Source organism: Prinia subflava, chromosome 5, assembly GCF_021018805.1.
Source record: "Prinia subflava isolate CZ2003 ecotype Zambia chromosome 5, Cam_Psub_1.2, whole genome shotgun sequence".
Classification (NCBI taxonomy): Eukaryota; Metazoa; Chordata; class Aves; order Passeriformes; family Cisticolidae; genus Prinia; species Prinia subflava.
In genome coordinates, this window is record NC_086251.1 from 32,653,164 (window position 1) to 32,668,378 (window position 15,215).

The 15,215-nt window shown below is 34.8% G+C and overlaps 1 protein-coding gene across 1 annotated transcript in view; it reads right to left on the bottom strand.

Moving 5' to 3' along the window:
- Positions 1–1,455: 1,455 nt before the first annotated feature.
- Positions 1,456–15,215, bottom strand: part of SPRED1 (sprouty related EVH1 domain containing 1) — a 58,197-nt gene continuing 44,437 nt past the window's right edge. Inside the window, exons 5-6 of the mRNA XM_063398821.1 lie at positions 7,925–8,083; positions 1,456–3,226 (exon numbers count right to left, since the gene is read on the bottom strand). Of these exons, the coding sequence (XP_063254891.1) occupies positions 2,567–3,226; positions 7,925–8,083 (819 nt within the window). The 3' untranslated portion in view covers positions 1,456–2,566. The remainder of the gene's footprint in view (positions 3,227–7,924; positions 8,084–15,215) is intronic.

A 15,215-nucleotide genomic window follows, 5' to 3' on the forward strand; every position in this document is an offset into this window, starting at 1 on the left:
AGCATCAGAGAAGTACATGTGCACGCCACTAAAACCAAGCCTTATGCAGCCTCGGATCTTTGCATCTGTTTGGTCTCTCAAACCAGGCAAGCTGCCTGACACTTGCAGCACGACAGGAACAAGCAAGCATGGGCCCATTCAGTTTTTTAGATGATACGAATCTTCAAAGAGAAAAGCAAAAGGTGAAAATATTTTAGCAGCAAAGTGGTTAAATGCAAGGTGAAAATATTAATGCACACATTTAATAAAAATATTAAAGTATATGTGTCATATAAAATACAGTACAGGACCAGGAGTTTCATTATGTTGTATAGTGCTCAGAGGAAATTGCTAAAACTAATTTCTTTCTGAAGTATATATACAATATGATTATATAGCATTTTCTTATACAGCCAGCAAGTTCTTTTCTTAGGTTGTTCATACCTTTCCACCTTGAATTAGGAACCTAGCACTTAAAAATATTAAATTCCTCTCATTCACTAGAAAAACATCACCATTTTAAAATGAAAGTTGTTTTTAAAGTTAACAGTCTATTCTAGGTAACCAAGTTTAGCTGAAAATGTCTGAAGCATGAAAACCAACCAGTGTAGCAGCTTTCAAATACATAAACAGTAAAACCCAAGACTGCTGCTACCATGTCATATTCTTGGACTTCAGCCATCCAATCAACTATTAATACAAAACTAGAAGCTCTTCCATAACTTCTGTAGTTATCAAGATATTTGTCTTCTTTTTCAATGTGAAATAATACTTTGAGATGATCTATGTACACAAGGCGGTCAATTCAAGCTGTAATATAAATATAAATGTTTTCTTTTAAAAAGTAATTTACAGACAGATAGTTATATACATTTGCTCATTTTACTTCTGGGCTGATACATGAATTAAAAAAATTACACTAAATATACTGAAGAAATGTATGTAAGTGAGAAAAGTAAGTAATGCATTTTTTAAACGAAAATTATTTGGGTCTGTGTTTAATAAAAAGGGCATACTAAACACAATCTATCCCACTCCAGCCAAGATGTCAAACAGGCACCTGTGCTAATGAATTATGACTGTCTTTAGTGTTTTACAGGTTTTTAACAAGAAGCAAGTTATTCTTATTTCATAACATAGCACAACATGTAATGCTTTAAAAAAATTCTCTGTGGGTTAATTGATTAATTCTTACCTGAAAGTTAGACTTACTAAGTACAAAACCATAAGAAATACCATACACAATATACCAGCACTCATACACATACATACACACTCTCTCACTCTCCAGCCTCCCTCCCCAGCCCCGCCTTCAAATTTCCCCAATTAAGAAGTGCACTCAGTTTTGCCTGGGCTGGAATTTATTTCTCAAGCTAAGTCTTTTGTTGTTCTTTTTGAACAAAACACACAGCACTTTTGTTCCTGCCCGTTCAAATTAGCAAAAGTTGTGGTTCAAAATAATGAAAACAATTTCACTTTTGTTATTAATCTTTTGTTTTAATCATAGTACTTGATAAACAGCTGAACAGGATCCTAGTTTAACAGAAGGATAAACAAGAACACTGATGACAATTTGTTACAACTGCCTTAATGTACCTTTTGCTTAACGAACATTTGAATATGCAAGAAAGTATTTTTGGAGGACACCCCAAAAGAAAACAACTTGCTGGTTGAACAACAGAAACAACGTCCTTTTTGCTATTATGTTGAAATCAAAGTCATTTATATATAAAAATAAATGTTATGTTCTAACAAGAACATTTTAGACAATTACATCTGTGCTTAACAAAAAAAATATTGGTCACTCAAGACTAGAATAATTAATATTTTAAAGGTTTTTAGATTATCAGAATGCATGGATACAACTCAACACGAACTGTAGCTGAAGGGAACCAGGACCGAAAATACCAATTTGTCCATCTGGAATAAAAATGCAACTAAATTAACTATTTAAAATACTACCATGGAATGTGACAGTAGATATGGTCCATACCTACTATATCGGAGGGAAGGAAAGTTTAACATGTAATAATTCGTACCTTACACATTTAGTTAAATATAAACATTTGTTATTTATACATAAAGTTGCTTCCAAAAAACTATTAATAAGTGATTTAGTTGCACTTAAAATCAGTTTCATTTCTCATTTGCTGAGTATTAACTTTTCTTAATCTTAAATCAACTGTCACTAGTGCACTTTTAGTTAAAATTTCCCCTCAGATAAGTTTTAATCCTTTTAAAAGAGCCCCCTCACCTAAACCATGAATGTACAAAGTGGCAAAAGTTAATCCCTTTTAGTATAATCATAGTTTATATACTCATTTTATAGCCAATAATAAGAACAGGCTTTCCTTTGCAAAATCTCCTTCACAACTCGCAACAAATGCCACGCACTCAAAAGGAAATAGTTAGGCGTGGCTAGCACTTGTAAAATGCCAAGGTCTGACAAGTCTTGCTGCTTCCTCCACATCAAGCATCTCTTACGTGAAAGAAGATTCCCTTCAGCTTGCCAAAAAGCTTCCACAAATCCAAGTTAGATGCTTCCTGGAAACAAAGATTTTTCAGCTCTGTTTGGCACAAGACTGATTCATCCTGCAGCTTTATGCTTTCCTCCACAGCACCCACACACCTCACCACAGTGATGGCATGCTCTCAAGGGGAGGTAGCAGCACATACATGGAGCAATGAACGAGAGTGCCACCAGTGCTAACCAGCGTAAGCAGAACTTGTCATCACTAGTGTCACACGAGCAAGGATCAGAGAAATCTCCTTCAGAGTCTGACATGCAGTGATACAGCATGCTCTCTGCGCAAAGCATGCAACTAACTTGGTAGATACATCTTTTAATAGGATCTGGTGCATCTTGACATTTTCCTCTGCCATTATCTTCATGATTAAACCTTTCCTGGCAGTATATACAGCGGGAACGCTCACCATCCTCTTTTCTTCTTTTTGAGTTCTTAAATTTTGATGAGGAAGGCTGAGTTTTAAATACCACAGAACTCTTTGAGTCTTTTAGGGAATTCAACTTAGTTCCATCCCCACATGGGTAAAAATAGTCAGATTTTTTACTGTCTGATTTAGAAAATGGTATATTTGAGTCTGCGTCATCCCTCTCCAGGTCATTCTTCCACATGTCAGGATGCCTGTAGTCTGCATAACGACGTATCAAAATGTCACGAGGGTTTATTCTGACAATTTCATCTTCGTCCTGAAAACTAACGTGTCTGATTGACTTCAGTGGAACCTGAAATGGCAAAATAAGAGAAGTTTACTACGCTGAAGTCTCAAATTTATGTCCACCTACAATGTAAAACATAGATTAGAAAATTAAAAAACCAAGACTTTTTTTCTCTTGCTGCCTGAAGACAAAAAACTCAGATTATTTTCTCATTATTATAATTTACAAACATCCCCACCATAATGAGTCTTCTGCAGGGTATTAGGTCTGTGAGCTTTACTATTCTTTCCTGACTTTTTAGTGTCTCGTAAGAGCTTTGGGTATTTTGGTATCCGCATAAAACTTGATGTTTCTCTGTGAATTATGCTCAAAATTAGAGTGTTAATATCTTAAAGTGAAAACTAATTCCACAGATTAATTTTGCCTTATGTGCTGATTTCACGTGATGATCTGCTGCTTTAGGACTAACTCCCCGATGCATTCACTCTTGTGTTATCCAGGAGAAGCTTTCCTTAATTCCTGTTCTAACTTTTCAAACTCTCTCCAATTTATAACAAGACTATTAAATACTGGTAATTTCTTACCAAAGCTGTGTTCTAGATAAGGATTTTGCAGTGTGAAGAACAACATTCAGTATGATGATCAATCATTAACCGCATCTTCTGAATGCATCTCCCCTTAGCTGATCTACAGTACTTAAATTGATTAGTTTAGAACACCAGCCCGCAAAGACCCAAGTACTTCTTAAATTCTCAGTTTGTAATAAATTGACCATAATTTAAAGACTTCTTACTTCAAAAGGCAAGTAATAAGGAATGTGCTAAACACATACGAAACCAGCAGAGAAATAAGATAAAGTTCATGTTTATTCCACCTTACAGTGGAAGGGTGTGGGGGCATGAAAAAGTTGTCAAAATGCAGAGAGTCATCCAAACTGAAATACTGCAGGCCTTAGATATCCAAGTGTAAGATAGTGGATTGCCACTAAATGTTACTGAAATCACATTGCAAGTGACTTGCAAGAAAACATGCAAATAATGACAGGATAAAAATTTAGCATATGTATAAAAGTAGGTCCAGAAATTGCAGACAGTGCAGCAAAAAAGCAAGGTTGTCAGTATGCCCCAGTATTTCCACCTTACAGGCAGGCAATTATTTTCCTGCACTGTAGGGCTATTATAATCCGAGCCAGATTATGAATGGGCTTCAAGTCAAATTCTGCCTTTTTCTCTGTCAAGTGCACAGCCTGAAAACCATCTCTCAGAAAAGACAAAAAAGCTCCTCCCCTCCCTAACCTATTAGTCTTACAAATTCTTCCAGAATCATGAATTACTTGGGAATAACCTTTGGCATCAGTATTGTTGCTTTGAGAGGGTTTACCTTATTAGTACTCAAACTAATGGGAATCAATGTGTCAGCATTCCATAGTCAAGAACAACAACTGAACTGCACATTTCTAATCTGTTGCAGTGCGTGAAACTGAAGATGATGTTTTAGGTTAAAACACTTGTAAGTCACTTTGCATGTGTCTATGTTCCTACTGCGCTGAAGTCTGCATGTCCTGGTTTTGGGGTAAGAGACAGAGAAGGGAAAAGGGAAGGCAGCTGGAAAAGAGGAAGGAAGAGCTTCTGAAAATATGCTATCTTCTGATTATGTAAGAATATCTGTAGCCTGCTCTAACCACCACTTCCCTGCTCAACAATCCTTGTGTGATGAGTACAGAACTGTAATTAGAGATGCTTTGCCCTGGGACTTTCAACTGGAGTACGCTAACTTTTTTTTTCTTGGCTCCAAGCCTCATAGTTGAACTTCCACAAGGCTTCAAGGATACAGGGAGGTTATATCCTATTCAGCTAAAAACTGATTCTCTTCCATACTTAACTGGGCTTCCAGGCAAGCAGTTAGGCTTCCCCTTTGCTTATAAAAGCAGACTGTTTCCTAGCCCCATTCTGTTTTCAAACAAGAGGAAGAATCTATTGTTTAGCAAAAATAACTAACTATGGCTAATTGCCTTATTTGAGCACTTTACAGCATAAATTTACTTAAGGAAAAAAGCCACAAAAGTAATTAGAATTCCATATGTTATAGGCATGAAGGATCCTTACCCCACTGTCCACACAAAATATTATGCGTGCACTTAAGACAGTAAATAAAACCCATTGTTTAAAAGAAAAAAACCCCAAAATCCTCAATACAAAAAACCCACCCACCCTCAACATCCCATTGTCCAGACTGCTAATAGCCATTAAAGATCACTACAAATACTAACAACTGTAGAATCTGACCTCTCCTTGACCTTTCAAGGCTTTTTATTTGTTTGAGCAGAACACACCACATCCACAGAACTCTTATTTTTCCAAGTCTTGAGCCCAACACCTAAAAGTGCTTAACTGGCATGTTACAAATAAGGCACGACTACATTCTTTATGGCACTGAATTAAGAATTATTTTTGAGCAGAAGAATAATTTTTCATCATTATTTATGATGAAAAATAGGCAAGCTGGAGAAATGCTGGAAAGAGGTTACTCACTGTGTATTAAATGGGACCTCTGTGAATGCAGGAAGCACATGAAAACTTAGGAACAATTCACAACCCAAATTCAGATAGGTACAAATAGCAGCAAAATTTAATGAGAAAAATGCACTCAGTCCTCTAAATAGTCAAAATTAAAACTCAGTAAAATGTCATCTATGTGAAGCTGAAGCAGGAAGTGAGGAAGAATGTTACAGCAAACTGAAATTCCATAGAGAATCTGATTCTGAACATGATTAGTCAGCTGGAAATTAGGCAGAAAATTTTTGTTGACTCAACTGAATCCACAAATATTGCACCTTACTTGAAGGGTGCACCTTTAAACAAGGCACAGCCACTTCCTTGGTACTGTAGCCTTTGCTTTTTCTCTTCAAAGGGGTATGCCTGACTTTGCTCACCTTGCAGCTTCTTAATATGAAGATGCCAGCAGCTGCCTACATCATTGCAAAGTACTAAGTTTAACACACATCGGTGTATCAGAAGCTAGAGGGCTGAAGGACTTGATTATTTTTTTACTAAAAGTCAAAATATTACAGGTAAAATCTGAATTGTCATTAATCACCTCTTTAGTTGGAGCATGTACTTCTTGAGCTACTCAACTTGTGAGCACACTCTTAAGTAAGAGTGATCAAACTTATTTACACAAAATTGAAAACAAACATAGTAATTAGCTCCAGATCTGCTGTGCCACCTGATCACATGCATGGAGTTTAGCAGAGCCAGTGTGCAGTGTGTGCACATGTAGAATGAGAGGTTTTGGTGACCTGCCTATGTTCTAAATGTGTGTCTCACAAGACCATGCAAAAAGCAGAGTGCCTGTTGCTTGCAGGTGATGCTACAATATAAGAAGAATATTTTAAATATCTCCTTAAATTTTCATGGAATCGCCATAACTTCACTTTTCAAGAACTGAATTCTAACATTGTCATCTGAAAGAAATTTCTATTTAATTTCTATCAGAGAGACACAGACTAATCAGTTTAACACAACCTAAATTAGCGCTTTCTCAGTAGTCGATTGTATACATGCTTTTAAAACATACACCTGTATTTTTATTTTAAGCTACTGCAATTTTCTTTACAATGTAGGGAAGACTAACAGGACATACATCACTGTTACTGTAGGCATTACATATTAGCTGCAATAGCCTAATCACCCATCCAGCCTATTCTAAAAAATATTTACAATTCTCTTGGTAAGTAGATGGGAGGAAGGAAAAATATGTACCTTAACAGAAACAAAAATATGAGGAGACATACAAAGAGATAACTGGAGTAGATCCATGGTTATAAATCAAAAATTAATAATTTCAAGCTTCTTAGTTCTCCAGATAACACTGTTTGCTTCTTTTGCCCAATAAAGCAGCCTAAGAGTAGCTGATATAAGACTTAAGTACAATCATATTTTTCTCTGCAAAAATAACCGAGGGCACTAAAATGCTTTCTTTCAAGCAGCAGAAATATTTTTTAAGTCTTCAGAACTACTTGAATTTGCATTCCATTTTGACTTCTGTTATTCAGCATATTCTAAAAGCTTCCCATATCTTTGGTTCTAGACATAAGACCATAAAATTAATTATAATCCAATTTACTAAGACTACTTCTACAGTCTACAAAAACTGTCAGTTCTTTTAGCTTTAGAAACGAAAAGCATATAGTGCTTAAAGGAAAAGCTGTACCAATGGCTGAATACTTTTCATACATAACTGATATATATTTTTTCCTTCCTGCACCAAAACAGAGTACTTTAGTTTAAATAGGTATTTAGAAAACATAAGCAATGTTTCAATAAAAATATTTAGCAGAAGTGCCCTACTGTACAATGCATCTAAGACATCAATTTTAAAGATACTTTTCAATATTTCTAAGCAGGACAAGATTAGTATACATGTAACCAAGATTGAGCTAATGCCCAATTAACATTTTCTGAAAAAAATTAAACAGCTTTTTAAGGCTTCAGATAATGAAATCTGCAATACAAAAACAGACTTCAAAGAAATTAGAGATTTATTCATGTAGTCTGGTGCACTACAAAGACAGGTAAATACCTTCACAAAACTTTAGCTCTGGCATAATAATGCTATAATATTTCAGCTGCAAAGTTTATATTGAGCATTTCAAGAAGCTGAGAGTACATTGATTTGGAACACTGTGATTTCTTGCAGAAATTACATCCTGTGCCATTAATGCAGCAAACAAAGTAAGGACTGCTTTTTTATGGGTATTCTTACCTGGTTAGGTTGGCTAGGAAAACAGGCTCTCCTGGTGTTGAAATCCTCAAATGTTGAAGGCCTTAAATTTGCACTGTTGTAAGTTTCACTGGTTACTACAGTTTCATGTTGAAAAAGGTGATCTTTCATTAGTGCACCTGATGTATTTTCTTGAGCAGTCTAGAATACATAAGAACTCCCTTGAAATGATTTTTGCATTTATATAAAAACAACACCAAACAAGTTCATACATAAAAGCGTTAATATTCTATATAATGTGTGTTAGAGAGACCTATAAATACAAGTATTCTTAAATGCACATTTTTAAAGCATTTTGAAGCAGGCAAGTATTTTCTTTACTTTGAGTTAGCCTTGGTAAATACAGAATTTCTCAGTATATATACAGAATACAGTACACAACTTAGGCACTAGAGATACATGCCTTTGAAATACAGTTGCCAAATCAGACTTCTTTAAGGAAGTAGAGATTAACCTGTCTTGGACATGATGTTTTCTCTTAACTACCCATGAGGCTGTCAGTATTTACAAAAACACAATTGGAGAAAACATATTTGAGACTAATAAGGCAAAAGCTAGTCAGATCTCTTAATAAATTAAAAGCAAAATCAGCTGAAAAGGAAGGGAAAGTAATTTTTGACCTATACTGGCTCAGTTAAAATAGCTAATTGAGCAAGTGTGCATTAAACATGTAATGACTCTTTGCAATTAAAGTTTTATCAGGAAATTTGATACAAAAGTGAGACCATGAAGTAATATATGATCAGATAGCTGCAGGACCTGTGCCATTCAGAAGAAGGAAGAGGAAGTATGTTTGGGTGGAATACTGGCTTGTAAGATGATCCAATTTCTGAAATGAATTGAAAAAGAAACAGTTCTCATTCTTTAAGCTTGACTGACTAGGACATACTTAGGATATGTGCTCTTAGCAGAGCATTTTGACACAAATTCCACTGGGTCACCAAAAATGTACGGTATGTTTTGTTTGCATTGAGGGATGCTGTAAAATTAACTGGCTGTCATCATGGATAGCACTGATAAAATTCTGGCATCATCAAGCTTCCAGTAATGAGAATGTTTCATCTTTATTATAAGGATTTGTATGTAATAAGAAAACATTTAGAGGAAAAGAAGAAAAATACTACAGAGAAATACTGAGGCAGAGGCAAACCTAAAATTTTGGCAGCTTAAGTATTAACTCAGAATCATTAGTTTCCACTTATCAAAATACTTAAGGAACTTACTCCAAGATTACATTAGCACCTCACATACATAAAAGCCTAATTGTATCAAGTTCTAAGACATTTAGATAATATGAAGTAGTTGGTCTATAGCTGATTTTGTAGGAGAAAGAAAAACATCATTAAGAATTTACATATTGTTTCAGAAGCACCATGTGGGAAAACATTAAATATAGGAATTAATTAATGAACAGTGTAACTAATACTAGAGAATGTACACCACAAGAAAGACAAAAGCTCACTCAATCAGGTTAAAGTTCCCCTGAAAAATTTTGAAGACAGGCAAAATGCCAAAAAAAGTAGCATTTGCAGATCCTTGAGCATGACACCGCAACAAAGTAATTGACCCTGTTATTGTCAAAATTAAATTTTCTGGTCAAACATTGTTGGGAAAGGAGTCTAAAAGAAGTATTGGAACAACTGACAACAATTAGACTTTATATATGCATACTTATTTTAAGAGCAAAAAGCATCAAGTATTAGTGCAATAGCAAACATCTTTGTAGCAGGAGGTACTCCTGCAGATACGTTGCCCAATGACATAAAAAGCTTCCAAAACAGTGGCTCAGACCACAGAAGAGCTGTATTCAAAATGAGCTAGAAATGCCTACAACTATTTTTGGTCTGAGCAATGTTTAAAATGACTACAAGCATTTAAGCTAACAGCTAGAAGCTATTTTACAGAAACCACAGTGATAAGCATCCCCTTTCCCCTTCTCTTGGTTATTACAAATTGGAGTGGTCTAGGGAGAAGGGAGCAAGCTGCAAAAACTTCTACTCCTTCCTTGCCAGGGAAAAAACACATACTACCCACAAGCCAGTCTTTATCACTGGGTGAGATTTTCAGCAGCCTGCATTACTTCCTGTCCCTGCAGGTGATTCATACTTCTTTAGAAACAAACTATCTCCACTATAGAGCAAAAAGGACACATGCACATGCTCACACAGGCAGACACAAGTACCCCCCTTGGCAGTCAAGGAGGGCTCCATCTGAGGAAGGACACAGGCACAGATCATCTCTTACGGTGCTAGCTAGCAGTTCCAGATGATGTACAAAATCCAAACCTTAATCTTAAAGCAAACCTTTGTGCCCTATACACAGCAATTATCAAAGAATGCTTTTAGAAAATTCCTACACAGATACCACAATTCAAACTAATTGACTTCAAGGACAAATTTCGGGGTGGCAGCAGACAGAGGAAAGCATGTGACCTTTTGTAAGGCAAGAACTCGCCAGACAGCATTTCTGAAAGCACAATGCTCAGCTTACCAACCTATACACGACAGCTAAGTGGACACAAACTAACTTCTGTGTGTTAAAATGAAAAGCAATCATGCCAATTCTTTAGCCAATAAATATTCACTATGCTGAAATACAGAAATGCCAGATGAACATGCTGAACTCTCTGCTTTAATCAAACTGTAGTTTAGATGCAGTCAAACCACGTTTATTAGTATCCAAAATCCTTTTCCTTGGACAACACTTTCTGCTCCAATGTGATGTTTTATTACAACACCTGAAAACCCACATTTATAATGGAAACACTGACAATCTGAAATAGGAAGCCCTAGAAACAAAAAGGGTATTATGTTGAAAATGCATTTAAGTAAGAAGCAAACATATAAGGTTTTCCACAAGAACATATACAGAACAAATATACAGAGTATCGCACACTAACACAGATGCACACATTCTCCTTTTCTACTGTCCAAAGCAATTACACCGCCCACATTCAATATTCTTTAACCATAGCCTGCAAAGTACAGTACTGGCATAGGTTATTCAGTATCATCTGTAAAGTAACCTACGCCAGTTTTTAATGCACAACGGAAATCTGGTTTGCTCCCAGCTGCTGGTATAATAATTACTGTCCTATGGTTGCTAAGAGATACTCTGAATTTTTTTCCAAGACTACTAAAACATTTCTGTGCGCACAAGCAAAAGGATGCTGGGTAAAGCAATAAAATGACTCCAGCTGTAGCTCTCCAGCAGAATTCAAAGCCAGATGACAGCTGTAGAGAAAATGAAAACCAGACTGAGCTTCTCTTGTTCTTCAAATTTTCTCTCCTTACTTCTCCCAGTTTGCCAGAGTTAAGTCTGGGAGAGAATTCAGCATTGTTCTGCAAACATTGTTAAAAATGTTCTCCTCTAAGGAAGTTTAATGATTACACAGAAGGATGGATGGGAGACCACATTTCCGCTGCATCCCAGTTCTTGCATTTACTTCCCATGAGGCCTGAAAAATCTGCTGTTTGATGCTAACAACACAAGAAACATTTAAATGCTTTTTCCTTAATTTTTCAGTTTTGAATAAATGATACAGGTTTCAAAAACATCTGAATGACTTCCTTGTGCTTTGGCTCTTTCTGAGATTGATGGAGCAATATATTTGGCAGAGAAGCTATTATTTTCAGGTATGTGTTTCTGACATAGGCTGAAATATTACCTAGACTACTCTGAATATTTCATACAGTTTAAACTAAAAAATAAGACATTTGACACGCCTCTTTCTTCAAAAGCTTTTCCACCTGAATATATAGAGAACACTACATGTAAAGAGGTTGCTAGGAACACTGGTGAGGAAAAACAACATTAATTCCTCCTGATTTTTAAGATACAATTTCAACAAAAAAAGCTTAATAAAGCTTTTATTAATTATTTATGCCAAAATTATTTAGCATAATATATGAATACATTTATTTGAAATTAGTAATATGAATTAGTATTACTTTTAGTTTTAAGAACTGGACCTAAGTGATTTATTAACTGCACTAAATATTTCTCATCTTTCTACTAAAGATAGTAGTAGTAGTTACACTACTACTATCATGTAGTATTGTCTTACCCATAGAACAATAGTGTGTCAAGGGTAAATTATTTCACATTTCCTTACAATACATAATGTTATTTTTGTAAAATGAAGCTTCTGCAAACATTTTGTTAGAGACAAAAGAAACTGGGTGGTCATTAAAGGCCCTTATGAAGAGGTCAATAAACAGTGTATTTACAAAGTGGCACGTGAACAATTAATATCTTCCCTGCCTCCACCAAAACCTCTTAAGATGCATGTAAGCTGCAGGCCTTTCCCTCTTCCTATTAACAAAAAGTCCAATGCACTTATTTCTGAAAAAACAAGCCAAACTTTTTATGTTCTGCTTACAGTTTATAGTCTACAGTTTTCTTCTGCCAGTAGTAAGAAACTCAAAAGAGTAAGTGATCCAATTCCTATTACTTCAAAACTGTTAAAATATGTTGGTAGCCTATAAATAACATCAATATGGCTGAATCAATAAAAACTGAAAGAAATTAAAGCCCAACTACTCTATTTTTCAGCTCACAAAAACAAGATTTATGCATTACAGCATCCAGAACCTCCACAAAAATAATTTTAAATGTATGAGCTCTAGATTTCATTAAAAAAAAAATTTCAATTAAGCTAGGTGAGTTTTAGAGCATGAGGTTTATATCTGATAGAGGAAAAGAACCTGAGTAAATCTTTTAACAAATAAGGAAACTGACTTACACAAGCTGCTCATTTACTACATTCAAAATGCAAGGTTTTCTACCAAAACCATCTAAACTTCCTAACAAAACAAATTTCCAGTCTATATTTCCATGTAAGTACATACTCTTTTCCAGGTTCCATTTACCAACATTACAGGAAGTCAGATAGCTCTGCCTTAACTCATTTGTGCAATTCTGTTTGAAATTAATTTGGTAAGACTAGGGCTTATTTGATGATATGAACAATTTGCATCTAGTAAGTTAATTAAATAACTAAAAATAATTGGAATAATTTAAACAACCATGAAAACCCTTAAGTGATCATATTCTTTGAATACTAGGATTTTAACATTATTTGTAAACAACACAGAGGCTAAAGAAACTATAATGAAGCTATGTCTTAAAATGATAAATTTGATCTTCAGCAAAAAAGAATGCTTTCTGTGGGAGATTTTATTTACAAAATGTAAATTAAAAAATAAAAAATTTAGTGAACCAAAGTATAACACAGCAAGCCAATTGCTAGCCTAGAAGGCACAAGACAAGAGTTCAGTTTCTGGATTTACATTTAAGATATGCACATACAACTTTTGGACAATCACTATTTCTGCTAACTACTTCTATAAAATGTGATAATACTTATAACAAAGAAGCACTGACATTTCACACTGAGATGATAATTTTTGATCTTCTTTGGATCATTTTATTTGCTTTGTAGAACCAAATATAACCACCCAATAAAATAACCAATGAATCATGTTTAGCTTTCTTCCTCATCTAGTAATCTTCATTAAAAAAACTAAACAAAAACAAGCCACTGTTAATGAAATTTATGTACAAACTAAATACTATATTTATATTGAAAATGTGCACTAAATATAGGATTCCTGCTGTGTAAAATGACTAGAACAGTATAGGAAAAACTACTCTTTAATACTGTATCCTCCACAATGCCCTCCACAATCCAAAATGCCCTTGCACAGATATATTCCAAAACACACTCAAAAATACTGATGGAGACTTTGGAAAACAGCTTATAAAATAAACAGGGAAACAAAAAAACATTAAACCTTTTAAACTACGTAGAGATGGCAAGAGGTAGGGGAGAAGTCAATATGACTCTTCAAATACTCAATACATTATCTTTAAAGAATGATGGTCTTATGCATGAAGTTAAAAAGACCCTGGGATTATCCAGTTTCACTTATTAGAGTATCAGTCTATCAGTCTTGGAAGAGGAAGGAACTAACAATTTGAAAGAGAACGTGGACTATTGGGCATTTCAAAGGTATTCTTGGAGACTAGACCTGATGCCTATAACTAAAATGGTGTAGCTTTTCTACACTCATGTTAATAACGCTGCAATTACAGCTTTGTTAGTGATACATAAATCTGGTTTAGAAGAAGCATAGCTAAACCAGGGTAGATTCAGTTTTCTCTGCATTTCTGTTTTTTTTTCTCTCTTCTGGTATTTTGGTTGATAGGCAATGCTAGTATCACTTATTTCACTTTGGTGTGCAGAGATATGGTAAAAGATATTGGCTAGCTTTTTCATTTCTAGAAAACAGGACATCTGTCCACGACACAAATCTACAGTTAAGCAAAGTCCATCGTGATGAAGTCATTAAATGTGACTTCCCATCTAGAATGTAAAAAAAGACAGTTCTGCCAGCAGTTTGTACCACACAAGACTGTTTGTACCTGTAATACATATATATGGTGTGTGAGTATAGGTGTAAAATCTGGTTTATAGACATTTTAAAAAATACATACATTTGTTTTTTAAAATGGAATATGAAGTAAACCTATATTTACATATGTAAATAGGTAGTGTATTGATATTCACATATATATATAATAGATGTTGTAAATACACTTTTCTCCACTTCCCCAGTAACAAATTTGTAACTATAATGAATCTCAGATATTTTCCTAAATTTTGGCATCCTTATATAGAAACGTAGTAAGTAGGCAGCAAAATCAAGAGGTAATTGGTTTGTTCTAATCTCATTAGACATGTAGAAACTGTTCAATTATTTATCCTTGCAACAAAGTGCGTTTAAGCAAGTCCTTTAATAGCTGATTAAGGACAGCATTAACTTTGGCACACATTTCCTTCACCCTGTCAAAATCTCATTTCTTTTTAAAATCTGAAATATCTAATATTTATACCAATTTTACTTTCAAGTGCCTTAAAAAAAAGCACTGCAAACAAAGAACAACAGGTTGTTACACAGGCAACACTTACACAAAGAACTACATTTCTTCTACCATAAAACAAAAAGACACCAGGAGACTTCTGTACTGCCACTGCATTGCAGTATCCTTTCTAAACACTTGACTCTCAGTCTCCTATCATATCTAAAAAGTCAGCTACTAATTTTCTTGATTTTGTGTTCTAGAGGTTCTATGATGGATCTATTTACACTGATACAGGATTTATTATTGCATAAGTGACAAGATTCTTTCCCAGAAGAAATCACTTAGCAACAATATCAGTTTTCTGAATAGTCACTAGGACTGCTGAGTCAACTTGTTTCTTTATATT